The sequence below is a fragment of the Chiloscyllium plagiosum genome, unplaced genomic scaffold (assembly GCF_037043375.1).
Source record: "Chiloscyllium plagiosum isolate Xiang-an unplaced genomic scaffold, Cpla_swu_hap1 HiC_scaffold_19, whole genome shotgun sequence".
Classification (NCBI taxonomy): domain Eukaryota; kingdom Metazoa; phylum Chordata; class Chondrichthyes; order Orectolobiformes; family Hemiscylliidae; genus Chiloscyllium; species Chiloscyllium plagiosum.
In genome coordinates, this window is record NW_028270157.1 from 72,911,298 (window position 1) to 72,935,852 (window position 24,555).

The 24,555-nt window shown below is 41.8% G+C and overlaps 1 protein-coding gene across 2 annotated transcripts in view; it reads left to right on the plus strand.

The window, feature by feature from the left end:
• Positions 1-24,555, plus strand: part of ccdc77 (coiled-coil domain containing 77) — a 69,628-nt gene that overhangs the window by 39,542 nt on the left and 5,531 nt on the right. For both annotated transcript variants that reach the window (XM_043708904.2, XM_043708903.2), the window contains exons 8-10: positions 193-421; positions 5,359-5,484; positions 23,401-23,553. In XM_043708904.2, coding sequence (XP_043564839.2) covers positions 193-421; positions 5,359-5,484; positions 23,401-23,553 — 508 coding nt within the window. The remainder of the gene's footprint in view (positions 1-192; positions 422-5,358; positions 5,485-23,400; positions 23,554-24,555) is intronic.

A 24,555-nucleotide genomic window follows, 5' to 3' on the forward strand; every position in this document is an offset into this window, starting at 1 on the left:
GGAGATTCTTGAACTGGAAATGGGAATTGAGTATTAAATGGAACTGGATATCTGGGGAATTTTATCGTATTTCAGTGACTGTAAGTGAACTACAGCTCAAGTACTTGAATTTAGGCAATTTCTTTGGATATATTGACAATAGAGTAGAGGTAAATGAAACTATAAGTGTCAAATGGTTTGCATTTCCCCCAGACTGCACAAAACTCAGAATCTACTTTATGAGAGTACCAAAGACTTCCTTCAGCTAAAATTTGAGGGTCGAGATGCCGAGAAAGTCTGGATGGCTGAGAAGGATCGTCTGTTACAGGAGCTGGACAGACACAATGAGCTGAGAAACGGAGGTGGTGATTCTGAAATGCAATTTCATCGAGAGTCACCAATGGAACATGAGATACAAAGGATACAGAGTGAAGAAATAAAGGTGTGTGAGGAGTGAAGAAGGTTGCAAATGTACAACTTCCGTGATAATTATCTTCGAGCATTTTTTATTCTGCTTTCTCAGACACATTCAAATGATTATATGTGTTACTTTAAAAAAAAATTTGCTTTGGCTTTTTATAACGTATTTCAAATTACTTATTTCACAAACAGTTAATTTATTTTCAAGTGCAGGGAATAAGTACAAATTGTGATGTGGTCACCATCATTGAAAGTTGGGAAAGGGAACTATAACCGTTGCAAGTTTGTGAGCAGACACTTTGCTCGCAGTATGATATTCAAATAGCAGTGAGTTAACTTTGCTAGTGAAAGTTGGCTAAGAGAGTGGGAAAAATGTTTGAGTTCCACAAATAGCATTGCATTTCAAACAAGGTGATTTTGTTTCTAATCAGCAAGACTATTTCACCTCCTCTACTATTTTCCCAATCTATACTGTAGACCTTATAATTTGGTTTTAGTTTCCTTTCCCAACCATGCTGTAGCCATGTCTCAGTGATGGTAACTATATAATAATCTCCGATTTGAATATCTGCCTACAGTTCATTTAACTTTTTCTTTATGCTCTGTGCATTTATATATTGAATGCCATTCAGACCGTATATTCTAACCTGTCCCTTAGCACCGATGTTTTATTCACCTGTTTAATATTTCTCTCTTGCAGTTTAGTCAGTGCACTTAGTTTGCCATAGCCTGAAGTAGGATTCCTGACGTTTCCTTTACACTCTCTCCTGTTACTTGATTTTCACATTGTACTAATTTCACCTGGGCTGTCGCCAGCTCTCTGTCTCTCTCTCTCTGTCCTCAAAGGATTGTAGGGGGGGTTACTCAAATTTTTCACTAGATACAGATTACCCACAGAGATACAATCGATCAAGGGTCAAACTTTACACCAAAATTATTCAAGGAAGTTTTGGACAGCTTAGGAATAAAACGATACATTCCATCTAGAATCACAAGGAGGGCTGGAAAGGTGGCATCAAACATTAAAGACCATGTTGAAGGCTTCTATTCAAGACTATCCAGATGATAGAGATAAAGGAATTGTGTTTGTACTTTTTACCACCAGAGATGCACCAAATGAATTGACCAAATTCAGCCAACGTGAATTAGTTTTTGGGCATGAAGTGAGAGGACTGCTAAAATTGATTAAGGAGAAATTAGTAAATCATAATTCAGAACCACATATTTGGACTATATGTAAAATTTTAGGGAGCGATTAAATATGGGAGTTGGCTAGACAGCATTTAAAAGTATCATAACTTGCAATGAAACAAGCCAGACAAGAAATCATGAACTCGCAATTTTGCTATCAGAGATAAACTGTTAGTGTTACTGCCAGTGATAGGTGAAACTTTAAAAGGTTTAGTGGACTTTCTCAAGTCAAAAGGAGATTGAGTGAGGTGAACTATTTGATAAGGACTCCAGACAGAGAGAAATCTCATAAGAGTGTGGCATGAGAATATGCTTAAAGGGTATTTTGACAGGGAAGGAAAGCAAAAAGAGATGTTAGCAGTTGCAACACAGAGTGAAGAGCTAAGTTCAGGGGGTTCTGAATTGGACATTAATCAAATTAAATTGGACAATGAGGAAGTTGTCAAAAATTGTGATAAATTATTGAGTTACCTTCCAGAGGAAAATCAAAATGACCTGAAAGAGTTATTGCTATCGCATGGGGAGATATGTGGAAATAAGCTAGGAAGTACTAACCCTAATTATGTGTGATGTGGATATAGGAAATGCTGTTCTGATTAAGCAACAACCTTTTAGGCTTAACCCTCTAAAGTTGACACCGGTTCAAAAGGATTTTGAGCCCATGCTCCAAGATGACATAATTGAAGTGATTTACAGTGACTGGAGCTCACCAATAGTAATGGTGCCAAACCAGATGTTACCCAATGGTTATGTGTGGACTATCGCCAAGTTAATTCAGTAACAAAGACTGCATATTCAATTCTACGTTTGGAAGACTGTATTGAAAAGTTGGGACAACAACTTATATTTTGAAGTTTGCCCTACTCGGAGGATACTGGCAGGTACTTTTGTCCGAAAGAACAAAGACAAATTCGGCATTCGTAATGCCAAATAGACTATATCCATTTCAAGTCAGGCAGCATCCAAGGAGCAGGAGAATCGACATTTCGGGGATGAACCTTTCTTCAGGAATCCTGAAGAAGGGCTCATGCCCGAAACGTCAATTCTCCTGCTCCTTGGATGCTGCCTGACCTGCTGCGCTTTTCCAGCAACACATTTTCAGCTCTGATCTCGTGCATCTGCAGTCCTCACTTTCTCCTATATCCATTTCAAGTCATGCCATTTGGTATGAAAAATGCGCCAGCCACATTTCAATGATTAACCAGTAAGATCATTTCTTGATTCCCCAATTGTGTAGTTTATATTGATGACCTGGTGATTTTTAGTCACACACTGGAGGAACATTTGCACCATTTATCGAAGTAATTTGATCAACTTCAGGAGGCAGGCTTGGTGATAAAACTGGCTAAAAGTGAATTTGCAAGACCTCCAGTCACCTTCCCAGGCTATGTTATTGGACATGGACAAAGGGCCCCACGGAATGCAAAAGCAAAGGTAATTGGGGAGTTTCTAATGTCATCAACAAAACGAGTAGTACTATGATTCCTGGAATTGAGTGGATTTATTGGAAATTCATACCAAATTTTAGCAGAGTGGCTGCTCCACTCACTGAATTACTAAGGAAAGGCAAGACGTTTCAGTGAACAGCGGACTGTCAGAAGGAATTTGACAGCCTGAAAGCTGTGTTAACTACTACCCCAGTATCAGCCATACCTAATTACACAAAGCCAGTCAACGTGGCTATCAATGTGGGTGTTAGTGCTGTGCTCATACAGAAAGAGCTATTGCATGTTTCTCCAGGAAATTGAATATTCATCAGCAGAAATATTCAACAGTTGGGTTTCCTCCGGGTGCTCCAGTTTCCTCCCACAGTCCAAAGATGTGCAGGTCAGGTGAATTGGCCATGCTAAATTGCCCGTAGTGTTAGGTAAGGGGTAAATGTAGGGGTATGGGTGGGTTGCGCTTTGGCGGGGCGGTGTGGACTTGTTGGGCCGAAGGACCTGTTTCCACACTGTAAGTAATCTAATCAGAGAAACTTTGAGCTTGGTGTTGACATCACAACATTTCAATGTTTATGTTACCAGTAATGTATCTGAGACAATCATCTACACTGATCATTGCCCATTAAAGTTTGTGGAGAAATTTAAGAGCAAAAATTCCAGGCTGTTTAGATGGAGCTTGTTGTTATAGCCATTCAATTTGAAAATTGTGCGTGTGGCAGGATGGTAAAATGTGATTGCCCACACATTGTCAAGACTTGGATGAGGAACAGAGCTGTTTGGTGATAGGAGTAAACAGGCTGAAATACAATGTAGGAGTGCATGTTTGCATGGTTATAGTCATTGTCATATATATGTATGTCGTAGTGTACTAACAAGGTCAGATTGAGGGGTTTTAAAATGAAGCCATCTTTGGATATTGATGGTTCTTTTCTGTAAGGGGGGGGGAGGTGTGACGATGCTGCTCTTTTTAACAAGGTTATTCTGTCCTTGGTTTCTTTCAGAGGGGTCGTAAAGGCAGAGATTCTGATATATCTGGAAGTATATCTACTTGAAAACATTTTTAAGGTTTTTTTTTAATCACCTGTACAATGAAAGATGAAGTGGTCAGTTCTCCCTGTTCTGGCTTATTTCTGGGTTTGGTTTGGTTTTTAGCAAAGAGTCTGTTTGAGGCTGCTGGTCAAAGAAACAGCTCCATGCTGCTTCTCCCTCTCACTCTCGTCTTTCCTGTAAGAACCTGTGTTTGGTTTTACTTTTTTGCCAAAGGGATGTTTATGGCAATGTTGCAGGAATTTGGAGCAGCATCATTAAGTTGTGGTACAGTTGATTGGGTTTTCAGATAGGTTCCGTTATTCTAAATTCTGTTTTCTTTTATGTGTTTCATTCAGTAGTCTTGTTATATCCACTGGACACCTGCTTAAAACATCAAGAAAAGTTAGGGTCTGGGCTATCTTCTTAATGTTTTGAGGGGGTCTGGGCTGGTTCTTAACACAGTTTCTTGAACAAAGTTTGCTGTCTGTCGTCTTTGTATTGAGACAATATTAACAGGCCCTTCCACTGGCCACATCCCACTTAGCAACCTCGAATACAAGTCATCCCGACCAGACAATCTAATCAGCCCTCCAGTACAGCAAATCAGATAGGCTGAGCACCTTTTCAATGTCAGTTTTTGCGCTCTGACCTCCATTACTGAGAAAGATAGTGGCAGCTGATGCATGGGCACAGCCAAATGCCATCCTCGCTTGAAACTGTATTATCTACTCCCTCAATGTCACTGGCTCAGAATCCTGGAATATTTTCCTAATAATACTGTAGGTATCCCTACCCCACATGGACACTGTTTAAAGAGGCAGCTTACTACCATCTTCTTGAGAGCAATTAGGGCTGGGCAATTGATATTTTATATTCTGAGTAAATATTCATACAAAGTACTGAGTTTTCTAGTTTTGCCTTGCTCTTCTAACCATACATTACATCCTTCATCTGGAAGATAGTTTGGTTCCTTTCTGTTAACTGCTATTCAATTCTCAAATTCTGTCATGGCCTTTCTTATTTCCATTTTCTCTTCTCTAACTTAGTGTATTTGGCTTTCTTTTCATTTGAAGGATGTACATGGTCTATGAAATACGTTTCCTGTGATTCCTCATATTGTATCGTCCTCCAAGGATTTCTGCTGTTGGTTCACTTGTCTATTATCCTTACCTCTATACCTAGAGGTAAGGTACTATTCCATGTACCAGGAACATCTTTTCCCTGAAGGTCGCCTTGGTCATTTGAAGTTCTAAAGTCTGTTTGCAATACAGCCTCTAACTGTAATAATCTTTTCTAGTCACTCGAGGAGCAAGTAAACCAAGCACATCGACTGGCAGATATGTATAGAGAGCAGTGTGTGACACTTGAGAACGATCTGGCACGAATTCGGGAAGAAGGGGATGTTGGCCGTCAACTGTTTAAGGTAAGACTGCAAATCACCTGAAATACTTTTAACATTCTTGAAATGGTTGGATGTTGTTTCTACTTCAAAAGGTGTTGACTAAGTACCACATAATTGATTTGTCGGTGAATTGGATCCCATGGAATTAAGTGACGTGGGATGTAGATTACAGTAGGTGCTGAGTGTAGTGGTGCATGACTGTGTTTTTCTGACTGAAGAGAGGCATACAATGCCACCCTCCAGGGGTTAGTATTTGGGCCATTGGTTGACATATTTATCTCCTGTGATTGTATAAATAGGATATAATTTTGAAATTTACAAGGTTTTCAAATGTGAATTCAGAAATGAAGAATGAGTAAGAAACTCAAGTTTGGAGACAGACAAGGAACATGCATGTCAGGTGAAATTTGATACAAATAAGTATGAAGTGATGGAATGTGGGAAGAAGGAAAAGGTGAGACAATAACAACTAAAGGGATCAATTTTAAGGTTGCAGTAGTAAATGGCAGGACAAGTTGTTGAGAAATCGCAAACTTTAAAAATAGGGATATTGATTATAAAAGCAGGTAAACTCCACCTCGTCTTTCATAAAGCAGTAGCTAGCTTTCGTATTGCGAACACTATGTATTGGAGAAGATGAAAAGGTCTAGGGGCAGGTATAGAGGAATTTGATAAGAATGATACTCTATTCCAGTGGTGGATAAATTACATGAGACTGGATGGAATTTAGGCTTGAACAGCGACAGTGTATGGGGGCAAGGAGGTAACGAATGAGATTATACAGCTTTAAAGTGACAGGACTGTTCGCAGGATTGTCACTGACGTCATCTCTTTCGATTTCCCTCCACAGATTCCCATCTTGCAATCCCCCAAACCCATACAGCCCACTTACTCCCAAAATCCATAAACAGGGTTACCACGGCAAGTCCATCATGTCCCTGTTCCACCAAGCTTATTTCTTCCTGCCTTGACTCTATTTTCTTCTCATCCAGTCTCTTGCCGCTTATAATTCCCTAATGCTTTGCGTCGTTTTCATAATTTCCAGTTTACTGATTTCAGTTGCTGCCCCTTCACAATGGATGTGCAATACTTCCACACATTCATTTCCCCAACAAGATGGTTTGAAGGCTCAGTTTCTTGTAAAGAATCTTGGGCAGTCCCCAACCACCACCACCCTCTGCTTTGCCTTGCCTTGCCTATCCTTAGTTTGAAAATTTCTGTTTTAACTCATCCTATTTTCTCTAAGACACAGGTGTGCCTGAGAATATGCAAAATGGTCTTAGTTTACCTGTCTCTTTGTAAGGTATGTGGATCAGTCCTTGTTCCAGTTCCACTCATGGCTTTCTGTAATAACTCTTTCTCTACAACTTGAGTGATGTCATCAGTGTTGTTTCCTGTTGTCATTCGGAATTGGAAATATAGTATTCATCAATCTTGCTGCCAATTTACATCTTTCTCCCTAATTCATCTTAATCAGACACTTTCCTTCCCTTCCTTGACTTTAGATTAGGTTAGATTCCCTACAGTGTGGAAACAGGCCCTTCGGCCCAACATGTCCACACTGACCCTCCAAAGAGTAACCCACCCAGACCCATTCCCCTACCCTGTATTTACCCCTGACTAATGCATCTAACACTGGGCAATTCACCTGACCTTTGGATTGTGGGAGGAAACCGGAGAAAACCCATGCAGACACTGGGAGAATGTGCAAACTCCACACAGACAGTCGCCCGAGGAAGGGATCGAACTGGGGTCCCTGGCTCTGAGAGGCAGCAGTGCTAACTATTGAGCCACCGTGCCCATGTCTGTTTCCATTTCTGGAGATAGGTTGTCCACCATTAGCCCTGCAAATGCATTGACTCACAGTTAGCTTAACTACACTTCCTCACATCTGTGAGGATTACATTCCATTCCCCCAGTTTTTCTGACCTTGCTGCATCTGTTCTAATGAAGGCACTTGTCATAGGGATGCCTTTGACGTGTTGTCCTTAATCCTCAACCAAGGATTCCCTCCTCCCCTGTAGTTGAGAAGGCTCTTAGCCACCTTCCCCTTCTCAAAACGACAGGAAGGTTCTCCTTATCTTCACTTTCCACCTAACCCCCAATCTCCGCATTCGAAGGGATGATTCTCTGCCATTTCCACCACCTCCAGCAGGATGCGACCACTAAGACACATCTTAGCCCTTCCCTCCCTTGTCAGCATTCCTCTGGGATGCCCGAGTCCACTTTTCCGTTGCTACTAACACTTTATCTCATCAATACAAGCTCAGTTAAACTAATCTCTTCTCATGGAGCATATTGATTTCCAAATTGTTTGCTGCACTCGTCTGTCTATTTTCATTGTCTTCTGTGCAAGGACAACCAGATCAGTTTGTACATCTGATTTCCATAATACATTGCCATTTAAATAATAATCTGTTTTTCACACCAAAGTTTCATAAATATTCATTTTTACTGCATCTGTCCTTTGTTTGCCCACGCTTCCATCTTGTCTACATCAGTCTGAAGTCTCCTTGCATACTTCTCAAACCTCTCAATCTCAGCTAGTTTTGTGTCATCAGCAAACTTGGAAATGTTATATTTGGTTTCCTCATCCAGGTTATTTATATATATTGTAAATAGTTCGGACCCCACCACTGATTGCTATGGTGTGCCACTGGACACAACCTACATCCATAAAAAGATCCATTTATTCCCACTCGTTGTATCAGTCTGTCAACCAATTCTCAATCCATGCCAATATCATAAATCCAATCTGTGTGCTTTAATTTCTTTTCCACTGACTTCTTATGTGGGACCTTCTTGAAATCCAAATACACCACATCCATTGGTTCTTCCTTTTTGACTAGTTCCTTCCTCACAAAGACTCCAGTAGAATAGTTAAGTATGATTTCCCTTTCGTAAACTCATGCCAGCTTTGTCGATTCCCATTAATGCTTACGAGTGTTCAGATATTCACATCTTTTGTAATAGATTCTAGCATTTTCCCCACTTTTAGATGTACATATGATGTCTCCACTAGTGCGTGAACTTGAAGCTAGAGTCATAGTTGCAGAATAAAGGGACAATCATTTAAAACTGAGATATGAACTGAGGTTCGTACATGCCTGGAATTCTGTATCCCAGAGTGTTGTGAAAGATAGGTCAGCGGAAGTCATTAAAGAGGAAGAAGGCAGATTTTTGAAACATCATGGAGTTGAGGACTAAATGAAGCTGGCACAAAAAGATTCTGGAGCAGATCAGCCACAATCTTATTGAGCAACAGGGCAGGCTTGAGGGGCAGAATAGATTTTCTACTTCTCTTATATTCTAATGCTATCTGATTTCTGACTGTGGATTAGTGGTGCTGGAAGAGCACAGCAGTTCAGGCAGCATCTGAGATTTCTGACTGTAGTTATTTAGGAATGTACACCATTTCACCATAATGTTTTAAATTTTTTTTTCCACAAGGAAGGGAGCTGAAGTACTTAATGTTGCTTTTATGTTCAGTGATTTATTTTATTTTCCAAATGATTTCAGCTATGAAAATGCAGAGCTGCATATGTACAGTACATCTGTATAATTTGTTTTTTGAGCAACAAATGACATCAGTATGTCACAGCCATTTCTCTTAGAATCCCTACAGTGTGGAAACAGGCCATTTGGCCCAACAAATCCACACCGACCCTCTGAAGAGTAACCTACCCAGACCTATTCCCCAACTGTATCAATCTACATTTTACCTGAATGTACCTAACCTACACATCCCTGAACATTATGGGCAATTTAGCAAGGCCAGTTCACCTAACCTGCACATCTTTAGAATGTGGGAGGAAACCGGAACACTGGAGAAAACCCACCCAGTCACAGGGAGAATGTGCAAACTCCACACAGTCAGTCACCCAAGGCTGGAATCGAATCTGGGTACCTGGTGCTGTGAGGCAGCTGTGCTAACCATTGACTCACTGTACCACCCCCCGCCCTCCTCCATTTCTCAGTATGGAGACCTTAACATAATTGCTGAAGTGTATTTACAACTGCAGTTCATTGAATGTGTTACCTATACTCATTTCTATAAACAACACTGAAGAAAGATCACGTGCCTTAACCAGCCTTTCAGCTTTAATAACTTAGTTCCATTTGTTTGATTTCTCTCTCTAGTCCAGTTTCAATTAGAATCATAGAAACCCTGCAGTGTAGAAATAGGCCATTTGCCTTATTGAGTTCACTTTGACCCACCCTGCACCTGTAATTCTGCATTTCCCATGGCTAATCCACCTTACCTGCACATTCCTGGATACTGTGGGTAGCTTAGCATTGCCAGTCCATCCAATCTGCACATCTTTGGATGATGGGATGAAACTGGAGCATCCAGAGGAAACCCATGTAGAAAAGGGGAGAACGTGCAAACTCCACACGCAGTTACCCGCGAGTGGCATCAAACTCTTTCTCTGTGAGGCAGCAGTACTAACCACTGAGCCACCGTGCAGATGTTATTTTAAACTTTTTAATTTCCCATTTAATTACAGTGCCTGAATAACCATTCCAGACTATTAGTCTCTTCTTTTTCCCATTTTGCTTTAGAAACTTACTTCTACTATAATTTCCACTTCTGCATTCACTTACTGAGGTTTTCACTCACAAGATTTTGTTAACTGCCACTCTCTCATGCTGCCTTATGTTGATTTCCAACTTAATGGTACACAAGCCAAGGTACCGAAGGTTTGGTTTAATCTGTATTAATACCCCACCATCGTGGAGATGATTTTAAATTAGAATATGATTAAACTGGAGTACAGTAGTCAAGTCCTTAATACATTTAGTCATGGAGGTCTACAGCATGAAAGCAGACCCTTTGACCCAACTTCCCCATGCAGCCCAGTTTTCACAATTTAAATGAGTCCAATTTGCCTGCGTTTGGTCCATATTCCTCTATACCTATCCCATCCATGTACCTATCTAAATGTTTCTTAAATGATGAAAATGTGCTTGCTTCCACCACTACTTTTGGCAGCCTGTTCCAGACACTTATCATCCTCTATGTGAAAAAGTTTTCCCTCTGGACCCTTTTGTATCTTTTCCCTGTCATCTTAACCCTATGCCCTCGAGTTTTAGATACTCCTACCATGGGGAAAAGCTGTTTGCTATCTACCTTATGATTTTATAAGACTCTACAAGTTTAGCCACAAGTCTCTATAATCTGGGGGAAAATGGTCCCAACCTATTCAACCTCTCCTTGCAACTCAAACCCTCCAGTCAGGGTAGAGATGTTTTGTTAAAACAATCCTACTAGTATTCCAGTACCCAAAAGATTCATTTTAAGTTTTGAAATATACTTGATGTCTGCAAATTGATACTATCAGCAGAAACGCCACAGTCAACACATTCAGCTCAACACTATCAGGATGAAGTTGTCTACTTGACTGACACCCAATCGACAATTTTCAACATGTAATCCATTCACCACTGAAGAAGTGTCACTAGTGTGTACTGTGTACAAAATTCAACAAAGCTTTTCAAAAAGCATCCAAATCCCCAATCTCTACCACCAAAAACAACAAGAGCAGCAGTTGAAATGGAACCTCATTAGTAGCAACCCCTACTGCCACCGTCACCAAAAATCTGATGAGTTGCTACTCCTCCATGTTGAACAGCACTCGAAGGAAGGGCTATGGGTGGCAAAAGTGCAGAATGTACTCTAGGTCATTGGGTCATCAGCTCAAAGCTCTGCAGCTTTGTTACAACAACTCATGAATGGCGGTGGACAATTACATAACATAGTGTCTGGGGTGTGACCGTTAGGTGCATTAGTCAGGGGGAAATGTAGAGTAATAGGGGAATGGGTCAGTGTTGACTTGCTGGGCCAAAGGGCCAGTTTCCACAGTAGGGATTCTAATTCTTAAAAAAAAAAGTACTGGAGGAGGAGGCTGCAGAAATATCCCAATCCTCAATGATGATGACTCTATAAGGCTGAAATATTCACAACGATTTCCAGCCAGAGGTGCCGAGTAAATGATCCAACATCGCCTCATCCAGTGTTCCCAAATATCTCTCATACCAATCTTGAGCCAATTTGATTCACTTTAAATGATGTCGAGAAATGGCTGGAGGCACTGGATATTTAAAGTCTATGGGCCCTGCCCACCCCCACCCTCCTCTATCTTATCTCTCCATGCTTCAGGCTCTCTGCCTTTATTCCTGATGAAGGGCTTTTGCCCGAAACGTCGATTTTGCCTGTCCTCGGATTTTGCCTGTCCTCTGATGCTGCCTGAATTGCTGTGCTCTTCCAGCACCACTAATCCAACATTCAGTAATAGTCTGAAGACTTGGGCTACAGAACCCACTATGCCCTAGTCAAGCAGTTCCTGTACATGACTGGCTTCTGCAATGACAATGTGGAAAATGGTCCAAGCACACCTTGTACATGAATACAGAATAAATCAAAACCAGCTACTTGCTGCACCTTCAGTCTATTCTGAATCATCTGTTAAACAGTGGAAGGTATCAAAGAACTCACCACTTGACTCCCCACTATTGATTAGGCAAAGTCTGAAGTATGATGGAAAATCTCTAATGTGGCTTGATGAATAGAGCTCCAACACTCAAGAAACTTGATAGCATCCTGGGAAAAGAAATCCACTTATTTGGTCCCACATCCACAAATATTCACTCCCTCCACCACTCCATATATAGGAACATCACCACCTGCAAGATCCCCTCCAAGCCACTCAGTATCTTGACTTGGAGAAATATTGTTGTTACATCAGTGTTGCTGAGCCAAAATTCTGGAGCATAATCCCCAGCAGCACAACTGGTGTTAGAGGAAGTTTGGGGGGTGGGGCTGGGTGTAGAAAGAGGAAAGGCAAGGAATGGACGGATATGGCCCATGAGCAGGCAGAAGAGATTAGTTTAATTTAGTGTCATGTTTGGCACAATATCGTGGTCCAAAGAACCTGTTCCTGCATTGTACTGTTTTAAGCTCTAAGCTTACTTTTTTTCCATTTTTGAACAAAGGCTATAATGAGATCAGGCGCTGAGTGGCCCTTGTGGAACCCAAACCGGGTGTCGCTGAATAGATGCTGCTTGATAGCACTGCCATCACCTTACTGACAATTGAGAGTAGATTAGATTTTTTTAGATTAGATTAGATTACATTACAGTGTGGAAACAGGCCCTTCGGCCCAACAAGTCCATACCGACCCGCCGAAGCGTAACCCACCCATACCCCTACATTTACCCCTTTACCTAACACTACGGGCAATTTAGTATGGCCAATTCACCTGACCTGCACATCTTTGGACTGTGGGAGGAAACCGGAGCACCCAGAGGAAACCCACGCAGACACAGGGAGAACATACAAACTCCACACAGTCAGTCGCCTGAGGCGGGAATTGAACCCGGGTCTCTGGCGCTGTGAGGCAGCAGTGCTAACCTCTGTGCCACCGTGGAAATTAGACAGGTTAAATTTATCCTGCTTTTTGTGGTTTAGGATATACCGTATATACTCGTGGATAGGTCGAGTTTTGAAGACATTTTTGGGCTGAAATTAGGGAGTCAACTTAGACACGAGGTATTGTTTTCAAGGGGATGAAATTCATGCTTGGCATGTGTCATAAAATGGACAAACAAGAGCCAGATCTCTCTCTCAAATAATAAACAACAAAAGGAAAAAGAATTATGGCCATTATTAAATATTGATCTACAAAATAACTGTCTCCATTCTGCCTGCTGTAGTAGTAGTGCTGTAAAGTGCATGTAGGTCTACACATGTACAAAAGTTAATAGGCATACCAGGTGGTCAGGTCGTCTACTGCAGGTATTTGTACAACACATAGAACATTGCAGCACATTGCAGACTCTTTAGCCCTTGATATTGCGCTGGCCTGAGGAACCAATCTGATGCCCATCCAACCTTAACTATTCCATCTTCTTCAATAAGTTTATCCAATGACCATTTAAATACCCTTAAAGTTGTCTTCTATCTATCACCCCTCAATTTAAAGCTATATCCCCTCATGCTGGCCATCACCATCCGAGGAAAAAGGCTCTCACTATCCACCCGATCTAACCCTCTGATAATCTTATCTGCATCAATTAAGTCACATATCAACCTTCTGCTCTCTAACGAAAACAGCCTCAAGTCCCTCAGCCTTTCCTCATAAGACCTTCCCTCCATACCAGGCAACATCCTAGCAAATCTCTTCTGAATCCTTTCCAAAGCTTCCACGTCATTCCTATAATGTAGTGAACAGAATTGCATGTAGTACTCCAAGTGCAGTTGCAACAGAGTTTTGTACAGCTGTAATATGACCTCTTGGCTCCGAAACCCAATCCCCTTACCTATAAAAGCCAATGCACCATATGCCTTCTTAACAACCCTATCAACCTGGGCAGCAATTTTCAGGCTCTATGAACATCGACACAGATCTCTCTGCTCAACCACACTACCAAGAATCTTACCACACCAGGTTATAGTCCAACAGGTTTAATTGGAAGTACACTAGCTTTCGGAACGACGCTCCTTCATCAGGTGATTGTGGTGATTTTTAACTTTGTACACCCCAGTACAACACCGGCATCTCCAAATCAAGAATCTTACCATTAGCCCAGTACACTGTACTCCTGTTACTCCTTCCAAAGTGAATCATTTAACACTTTTCCACATTAAACTCCATTTGTCACCTCTCAGCCCAGCTCTGCAGCTTATCTATGTCCCTCTGTAACCTGCAACATCCTTCAGCACTATCCACAATTCCACCAACCTTAATGTCATCCACAAATTTACGAACCCATCCTCTATGCCCTCATCTAGGTAGTTTATAAAAATGGTAAACAGCAGTGGACCCAAAACAAATCCTTGCAGTACACCACTAGTGATTGAACTCCAGGATGAACATCTCCCATCAATAACCACCCTCTGTCTTCTTTCAACTAGCCAATTTCTGATCCAAACCACCAAATCACCCTCAATCCCATACCTCCGTATTTTGCGCAATAGCCGACCGTGGGGAACCTTATCAAACGCCTTACTGAAATCCATATACACCACATAAATGGCTTTACCCTCATCCACCTGTTTGGTCACCATCTCAAACAACTCAATAAGGTTTGTGAGGCACTACCTACCTTCACAAAACAGTGCTGACTCTCCCTAATCAACTTATTCCTCACTCTATGATTATCAATCCTATTGAACCTTTTCCAACACTCTACCCACAATTGCACTGGCCTATAATTACCAGGGCTGAAAATGTTTTGCTGGAAAAGTGCAGCAGGTCAGGCAGCATCCAGGGAACAGGAGAATCGACGTTTCGGGCATAAGCCCATCTTCAGGAATGAGTTACTTTCCTCATTCCTGAAGAAGGGCTTATGCCCGAAACGTCGATTCTCCTGTTCCCTGGATGCTGCCTGACCTGCTGCGCTTTTCCAGCAACACATTTTCAGCTCTGATCTCCAGCATCTGCAGACCTCACTTTCTCCTATAATTACCAGGGTTGTCTCTACTCCTCCTCTTCAACAAGGGGCAACATTTGCTGTCCTCCAGTCACAATTCATGAAATAAAAACAGAGGAGCAGTAAAAACAACAAAAAAGAGTTTGATAGTATTTTATTTTAAGAAACCACATGAAACTGTTAACAATATATGGTAAACACTTAGAGTCATAGAGATGTACAGCATGGAAACAGACCCCCAGATATCCCAACCCAATCTATTCCCACCTGCCAGCATCTGGCCCATATCCCTCCAAACCCTTCCTATTCATACACCCAACCAAATGCCTTTTAAATGTTGCAGTTGTACCAGCCTCCACCGCTTCCTCTGGCAGCTCATTCCATATACGTACCACCCTCTGCGTGAAACAGTTGCCCCTTAGGTCGCTTTTATATCTTTCCCCTCTCACTCTAAGCCTATGCCCTCTAGCTCTGAACTCCCTGACCCTAGGGAAAAGACTTTGCCAATTTAACCTATCCAGGCCCCCATAATTTTGTAAACCTCTGTAAGGTCACCCCTCAGCCTCCGACGCTCCAGGGAAAACAACCCCAGCCTGTTCAGCCTCTCCCTATAGTTCAAATCCTCCAACCCTGGCAACATCCTTGTAAATCTTTTCTGAACCCTCTCAAGTTTCACAACACTTTTCCGATAGGAAGGAGACCAGAATTGCACGCAATATTCCAACAGTGGTCTAACCAATGTCCTGTACACCCGCAACATGACCTCCCAACTCCTGTACTCAATACTCTGACCAATAAAGGAAAGCATTCCAAACGCCTTCTTCACTATCCTATCTACCTGCGACTCCACTTTCAAGGAGCTATGAACCTGCATTCCAAGGTCTCTTTGTTCAGCAACACTCCCTGGGACCTTACCATTAAGTGTATAAGTCCTGCCAAGATTTGCTTTCCCAAAATGCAGCACCTCGCATTTATCTGAATTAAACTCCATCTGCCACTTCTCAGCAGACATTGGCCCGTCTGGTCCAGATCCTGTCGTGATCTGAGGTAACCCTCTTGGCTGTCCACTACACCTCCAATTTTGGTGTCATCTACAAACTTACTAACTGTACCTCTTATGCTCGCATCCAAATCATTTATGTAAATGACAAAAAGTAGAGGACCCAGCAGCGATCCTTGTGGCACTCCACTGGTCACAGGCCTCCTTTCACCACCACCCTCAGCCAGTTCTGTATCCAAATGGCTAGTTCTCCCTGTATTCCATGAGATCTAACCTTGCTAATCAGTCTCCCATGGGGAACCTTGTCGAACACCTTACTGAAGTCCATATAGATCACATCTACTGCTCTGCCCTCATCAATCCTCTTTGTTACTTCTTCAAAAAACTCAATCAAGTTTGAGAGACATGATTTCTCACGCACAAAGCCATGTTGACTATCCCTAATCTGTCCTTGCCTTTCCAAATACATGTACGTCCTGTCCCTCAGCATTCCCTCCAACAACTTGCCCACCACCGAGGTCCGGCTCACTGGTCTATAATTTCCTGGCTTGTCCTTACCGCCCTTCTTAAACAGTGGCACCTCGTTTGTCAACCTCCAGTCTTCCGGCACCTCACCTGTGACTATCGATGATACAAATATCTTAACAAGGAGCCCAGCAATCATTTCTCTAGCTACCCACAGAGTTTTTGGGTACACCTGATCAGGTCCTGGGAATTTATCTACCTTTACCTGTTTCAATACATCCAGCACTTCCTCCTCTGTAATCTGGACATTTTGCAAGGTGTCACCATCTATTTCCCGACAGTCTATATCTTGCATATCCTTTTCCACAGTAAATACTGATGCAAAATACTCATTTAGTATCTCCATTTTCTGTGGCTCCACACAAAGGCCACCTTGCTGATCTTTGAGGGGCCCTATTCTCTCCCTAGTTACCCTTTTGTCCTTAATGTATTTGTAAAAACTCTTTGGATTCTCCTTAATTCTATTTGCCAAAGCTATCTCATGTCCCCTTTTTGCCCTCCTAATTTCCCTCTTAAGTATACTTCTACTTCCTTTATACTCTTCTAAGAATTTACTCGATCTATCCTGTCTGTACCTTACATATGCTTCCTTCTTTTTCTTAACCAAACCCTCAATTTCTTTAGTCATCCAGCATTCCCTGTACCTACCTGCCTTTCCTTTCACCCTGATAGGAATACACTTTCTCTGGATTCTTGTTATCTCATTTCTGAAGGCTTCCCATTTTCCAGCCGTCCCTTTACCTGCGAACATCAGCTTTCAAAAGTTCTTGCCTAATACCGTCAAAATTGGCCTTTCTCCAATTTAGAACTTCAACTTTTAGATCTGGTCTATCCTTTTCCATCACTATTTTAAAACTTTACATCAAAAAACTGATACTCACAGCAAAATACTCTTCTCTCCCTACATCACAAATATTATGGGATAGTGTTTAAAACAAAAGTTACTGGTACATGCAGAAGTCCATTACAATACTTCAAATTCACTGTTGCACCACTGAATAATTCATTCCAGTCGTCTGGAGCAAGCACATCATTGTATGGATCATCTTCATCTGAACTCTGAAGGGGAACATTATTTGATTTGTCATCGCTTCCATCTGACGATAAATTGTCATCCTCCCAACCATCTAAAGCATTAGAAATTCCACATTGTTTTGAAGGCTTTCACAATAATTTCAGTTTTCATCTCCTTCCAGGACTCAACAATCCACTTACATATAGTTGCAAGTAATGGAGCACATATGTGAAGCCTTTGTGAAGCTTTTTCTCCCCCCCTTCTTGCATCCAAGGTCCCATTTCTTCTGTACTATCTTTAAAAAGTTTATAGATGCTAACATCCAGTGGCTGCACAGTGCCCGTAAAGCCTCCAGGAATCATTGCAATGTCAGTATTGTTAGCTTTAATTTCTATGCTAACACGGGGGTTCAGTGGTTAACATTGCTGCCTCACAGCACCAGGGTCCCAGGATCGATTCCAGCCTAGGGGGACTGACTGTGTGGAGTTTGCATATTCTCCCCATGTCTGCGTGGGTTTCCTCCGGGTGCTCCGGTTTCCTCCCACGGTGACAAAGATGTGCAGGTTAGGTGGATTCCGTGCTAAATTGCCCTGTGTTGGGAGCATTAGTCAGAGGGAAATGGGCCTGGGTGGGTTACTCTTCGGAGGGTTGGTGTGGACTGGTTGGGCTGAAGGGCCTGTTTCCGCACTGTAGGATATCTAATCTAAATCTAATCTAAGCACTTCACTCTGTGTGATCTGAACATATCCCTAACCAGTAAGCTTTTTTCCTTTCTTAGTCCATCTGGTCGCATATTCCAGACCTTCCGAAGCCAAATCTTGCAGCGACCTTAATCACTCCACCCTTTTTCATGGACAAGGACAACAAAGCCTTTTGGAAATTTCTGTTTGGGCAGAGTTTTCCACTTAAAAATCACCATAGGCTTTAACTTTGTTCCATCTGCCATACAACCAACATTGAATCGACTTCTTTCTGGCCAGTAGTCTTACCTAAAACAGTTTTTGCTCCAATCTTGTTCACAGTTCGGCTCCTTGGCACATCAGAGTTCTTTAGGGTTTTGTCTATGTTGCTGATGCATGAGAATCTCTACCCGTTTTTCTTCCGGCTTCTGATTTCAAAGCGTTGGAACCCTATTAACTTGTCATTAAGCTCTGCTGGTAGATGTTGAGCAATCTTGGTTTTCTGTTTTAGCACTAAATCGTACCTTTTCAAATACCTACTGCACCATCCAGCACTGGCTTTGAAATCACTGACTCCATCATTTTTTGCTTCATTTTTGGCACGTATCCTTCTACATTGTCGAGTCACTGTGCTTCCATTCTGACAACACTGAATTACCCAGTCAGCAATCTTTTCTTCTAGTTGTGGCTTGTTCAACTTTGCTCAGTTGGCATACTTCTGTTTTGGCATAGACTTTAACTTGGTGGCTTTTTTCCTCCAATCTCAGACACGTTTTTCAGGAACACAGAACTCCCTTGCAACTACGCTATTGTTGTTCTTCTCTGCAACTTCAATAACTTTTAGTTTGAACTGTGCTGTATATGTGTTTCTTTGTGATGCCATTTTGTCAGAAAAATGTGGGAGAGTTTTCCAAAAGTTCAGAACACAATTGTATGTGACACCTACTTCTGAGAAATTGAGGCAACAGTGGGAAGACAAGGTTGAGGGTTGCCACACTGTAGATACCAGTATTTATATGCACAGGTCAAATATATGTAAATATTACATAATTTTATATACACTGTATATGTACAGTATGCATACAGTTATTAGCAGTTTAACTATTTGAAAATTGTGTTGCGCAAATATATACTGTTGCGTATAACATGTGATGACGCAGGTATTGAATCAAAAATGTGTGTTTGAATCAACAATGTGCAAATCATGCCCTCTACGGCTGTATATATGGTCAGGAAGAGACCCTTGGAAAAACTAGAGTCAACTTAAAAATGTATATGAAAAATACCAGAATTTCTGGCCAAGAACAGGCCTATACACAAGGTTGATCTGTACACAAGTATATGCAGTAGCTGTGCAATTTTCCACATTGTCAGATAGATGCCATTCTTGCAGCTTTAATGGAACAGCTTGGCTAGGGGCACAGCAGGTTCTGGAGCACAAAGTTTTCAGTAACTGTTGCCAGAATGTTGTCAGAGACCATAGCCTTTACAGTATCCAGTGTCTCCAGCCATTTTTTGATATCACATGGAACTAATCTAATTAGCTGAAGACTGGCATCCAGCATGTGGAGGACCTAAAGCCATAAGACCATAAGAGAAAGGAGCAGAATTAGGTCATTTGGATTATTAAGACTGTTCCACTATTTAATCATGCTGACATGTTTCTCAACTCCATTGTCCTGCCACCTTCCCATAACATTTGATTCCCCTATTAATCAAGAACCTAACTCTCTCTGTCCTAACAACATTCAATGACTTGGTCTCCACAACCTTCTGTAGAAATGAATTCCACATCTTGACCACCCTCTGGCTGAAGAAATGCCCTCTCATCTCAGTTCTAAAGGGTTGTCCTTTCACTGTAAAGCTGTGCCCTGAGGTCCTAGTCTCTCCTACTTGTGGAGGCATCTTCTCCATGTCCGTTCGATCCAGGCCTCTCAGTATTACATACGTTTCAATCAGATCCCCACCACATCCTTCTGAATTCCATTAAGTGCAGACCCAGTGTCCTCAACCGCCTCTCACATGACAAACATTTTATCCTTGGGATCATTCTTGTAAACCTTCTTTTGACCCAAGGCCAACACATCCTTTCTTAGGTGCAGGGCACAAATCTGTCCAGAATATTCCAAACGCAGTCTGTGAATAGTCTTATACAGCCTCAGAAGTACATTTCTGCTCCTGTTTTCTAGCCTTCTTCAAATGAATGCTAACATTTCATTTGCCTCCTTCACTAACAACCTTAAGAAAAGGCTGAACTATGACTCCTAAGTCTTTTTATGCTTTAGATTTCCAAAGCCTTTCTCCATTTAGAAAATAGTATGGAATTCTATTTTTCCTACCAAATTGCATAACCTCACACTTGGCTGCATTGTATTTCATCTGCTACTTCCTTGCCCACTCTCCTCACCTGTTCAAGTCCTTCTACAACTTCCCCACCTCCTCAACACTACCTGTCCTTCCACCTTTCTTTGTGTCATCTGCATACTTAGCAACAATGCCCTTAGTTGTACCAACCATATCTTTAATTATGACATGATTAGTTGTGGTCTCAACACTGACCCCTGTGGAACTCCGCTTGTCACTGGCTGTAAACCTGAAAAAGACCCCTTTGTCCTCACTCTTTGGCTTCTGCCAGTCAGCCAATCCTCAGTTTATGCGAGTACCTTGCCTCGACCACCATTGACTTTTATTTAGTAGCCTCCTGTGCAGCACCTTGTCAAAGGCCTTCTGGAAATCCAAGTGGATCACATCCACTGGCTCCCTTTGTGTGACCTGCCCATTGTGCCTTCAAAGAATTGTAACAAGTTTGTCAGCACGACAAAGGTATGCTGATTCGGCTCTACTTTACTATGCACTTCCAAACACTCCCCATTCTCATCCTTGTTAGTGGACTGTATAACCTTATCAATGACCAAAATCAGGCCAACAGGCTTACATATTCCTGTCTTCTGCCTCCCTCTTTTTTTAAACAGGTGGTGTTACATTGGCAAAAAGAAAGAGCATTTCTCAGTATTTTATCCAGTGAATGGCAATTGAGTGAAGTAGGACTAGTTTACCTGACACCTCCTGGCTACCTCCACAGAGCAAGCCAATCTTCAGCGAGCTAGCTTGGCCACCCCATAACTCAGTCCCCTCCCACACCGTTTTCACAAAGTCTGGCAAGTGTTCTCTCTCCAGGTGCTTTCCAATACTTTCTACATGATTATCATTTGCTGCACAGATTTTTGCACATGCTGCTGAAGTTTTTTTTGCCAATTAGAATGAATTGGTGTATTCTGGTTCACAATTCTTCTACTGTGAACACTTGTTCTTTGTCTACCTTGTCTATACCACTCGCTATGTTGAGCACCTTCATCAAATCTCCACTCAACCTTCCTTTCTTGAAGGAAAACAGCCCCACCTTCTCCAATCTATCCACATAACTGAAGTCTTCCGTCCCGAAAAACTGTTTTTGTGGATCCTTTCTGCACTCCTTCCCATGGTTTGACTTTTTTTTTTCTAAAGAATTGGACATCAAGGCTAAACCAGCATATTTTGTGCAATATTAATAACTGTGATCAACATCTTTGGGACGGTCAAATCAAATATGGGACAAAGTGAGCTTGGGTGTTAGTATTGACAATATAATGAACTTTTTGAAGCTGGAAATTTCTTTTTCAGAATTGCTAACCCACCTCTGATGAAGTGACTGTCATTGCTTCCCTTGAGATGTTCAATTAATTCAAAAGTTGCACTTTTGAACCTAAAATGAACCATGGAACTTCTATCTGCTGTGAAACAAAAAGGTTGACCAAAATAAGGCCAAATAAGTGACAGGTCTGAAGACACAGCTGATACAAGTCCTTTTGATGAAAACTGCAAATGTCAATGCAATTTGAATGAACTCTAGTATCCTCTGTTAATTAAGAGCCTCTGGAGGAGACTAAGATGGATCATCCACTTGGCATTTCTGGCTGACGATTGTTTGAATTCTCAGCCATCACTGAAGACAGATATTTGTGGAACCACCTCCTCCAGTGAGTTGTTTAATTGCCCACCACCATTCACGATTGGATGTGGCAGGACTGCAGAGTAGTAGAGTTAGACTGCATGGAAGCAGACCCTTTGGTCCAAGTCACCTGCACTGACTAGATATCCTAACTTGATCTAGTCCCATTTGCCAGCGTTTGGCCTATGTCTCTTTAAACCCTTCCTATCAGGTTAGATTCCCTACAGTGTGGAAATAGGCCATTCGGCCCGACAGGTCCACACTGATCCTCTGAAGAATAACCCATCCAGACACATTCCCTACATTTATCCCTAACTAATGCACCTAACATTAAGGACAATTTAGCATGGGCAGTTCACCTAAACTGCATATCTTTGGATTGTGGGAGGAAACCCAGAGGAAACCAACGTAGACACAGGGAGAATGTGCGAACTCCACACAGACAGTCGCCTGAGGCTGGAACTGAACCCAGGTCCCCGGTGCTGTGAGGCAGCAGTGCTAACCACTGAGCCACCGTGTCACCCTCAAAGACATCTGGATTGGTATATTCTTATTAATATTCTTTTAATTATACCTGCCTCCACTACCTGCTCTGGCACCCCTCAGGTCCGTTTTAAATCTTTCCCCTCTTATCTTAAAACTGCACCCTTTAGTTTTGGACTCCCCTACCCTGGGAAAAAGAATTTGGCTATTCATCCTATCCATGGCCCACATGATCTTATAAACCTCTATAAAACTCAGCCTCCAACGTTTCAGGGAAAAAAAGTCTCAACCTATTCAAACTCTTCGTTTAGTTCAACCCCTCCAATCCATTAAATCTAATATGGAAATATTTCGCTTTCTATAATTCTGGTACCATTCTAAAACACTTGCATGCTTCAGCAGATCTTAGATCTTGTTAGACCTTGTTTCCTGATGAAGGGCTTATGCCCGAAATGTCGATTCTCCTGCTCCTCGGACATTGTCTGACCTGGTATGCTTTTCCAACACCACATTCTCAACTCTTGTTAGATCTTGTCAACTTCTTTCCATATTCCTTACCTCTAAATGTATAACATTTTCTCTCTTTTAAATTGCAATAGCTCACACTATTCACTCTATTATTACACTTATGCCATGTTAAAACAGTTGACATTGTGCATTCCTTTGATAACATACCCAGGGAGGTCTAACTGTGATTAGTTGTCTTTTATTACAAGAAAAGCAAGGAATCAAAACGTTCAACCATTTCCAGGTTTTCTGGCATAGTATTTGAGGGTCTGAACTTAATTCTGAAAGTGTTTTGCTTTGACCTTAGGAGCGTTCTGATAAAACAGTGAAGCGTCTTCAACTAATGACACAACGATATGAGGCCCTAGAGAAGCGACGAGGGATGGAAGTAGAAGGCTTTAAAAATGACATCAAACTGCTGAGACAGCGACTGAAGGATGTGGAGAGGCAGCTGTTCAAGGTGAGCTGAAGCATTAACAACCCCCTGGATTACATTGGGTCTTTCCATTTTGACTCAAGACCCAACTTGATCATGATTTGTTCTGAAGTCACTGCCAATTTCACTGCTTTTAATATTACTCAGTGCATTTACCCATTCAGTCGCCAGGTGACATTGTTGGATAAAACACAATACTCGTTTCAAGTGCTCAGACAAACCATGAGTCAAGTAGCAATCCAGTCAGGGACTGGTGAATAGCAAGGTGCAAGATTCAAGAAGCATTCTGTCCGCAAGTTAGAGTGTGTGTGTGTAGGTGGGGTACTGCGAGTAGGGGTGTTTTGGGGTAGAGGGAATGGTATGCAGATTGGGTATGGTGGAGTGGCGGGAGATGGGATATCACTGGGCAATGTATAGGTGGGGAAGAGGGAGCAGTGTTTTGTGACCCTTTTATTGTTCTTTGTATTTGTCAGGACTAATGTAATTGCAACTTAGTATACTTTTTTTTCTTTTATACTGTATTATGGCAAGGCGATGCCATCATGCTATCATTGGCAGACTATTAATCTGGAAACTAAACAAATGCTCTGGGAATCTGGGTTTAAATCCCTCCATGGGTGGTGGTCTGGGATGGTGTCAATCATCTTGAGTGTTTTCAGAGCTGCACCCATTCAGGCAAGTGGGGAGTATTCCATTACACGCCTGACTTGTGCCTTGTCGATGGTGGAAAGCCAGGTGGGTTTTTCTGACAGTCGACAATATTTTCATGGTCATCAGTGGATTCTTAATTCCAGATTTTTAAAATTGAATTCAAATTTCACCATCTGCGGCAGAATTCAAGCCTGGGCCCCCAGAACGTTAGCTGAATTTCTAGATTAATAGTTAGGTGATAGTATCTCTTGGCTATTGGATCCTTTAATTGTATTGTCTCATTATATAGAAGTCAGCTTAAATCTACAACATCTATAATGTTAGTAGCTGTTCCTTTTTAAACACAAAGCTGAACTTTATCATGCTATGTTTGTG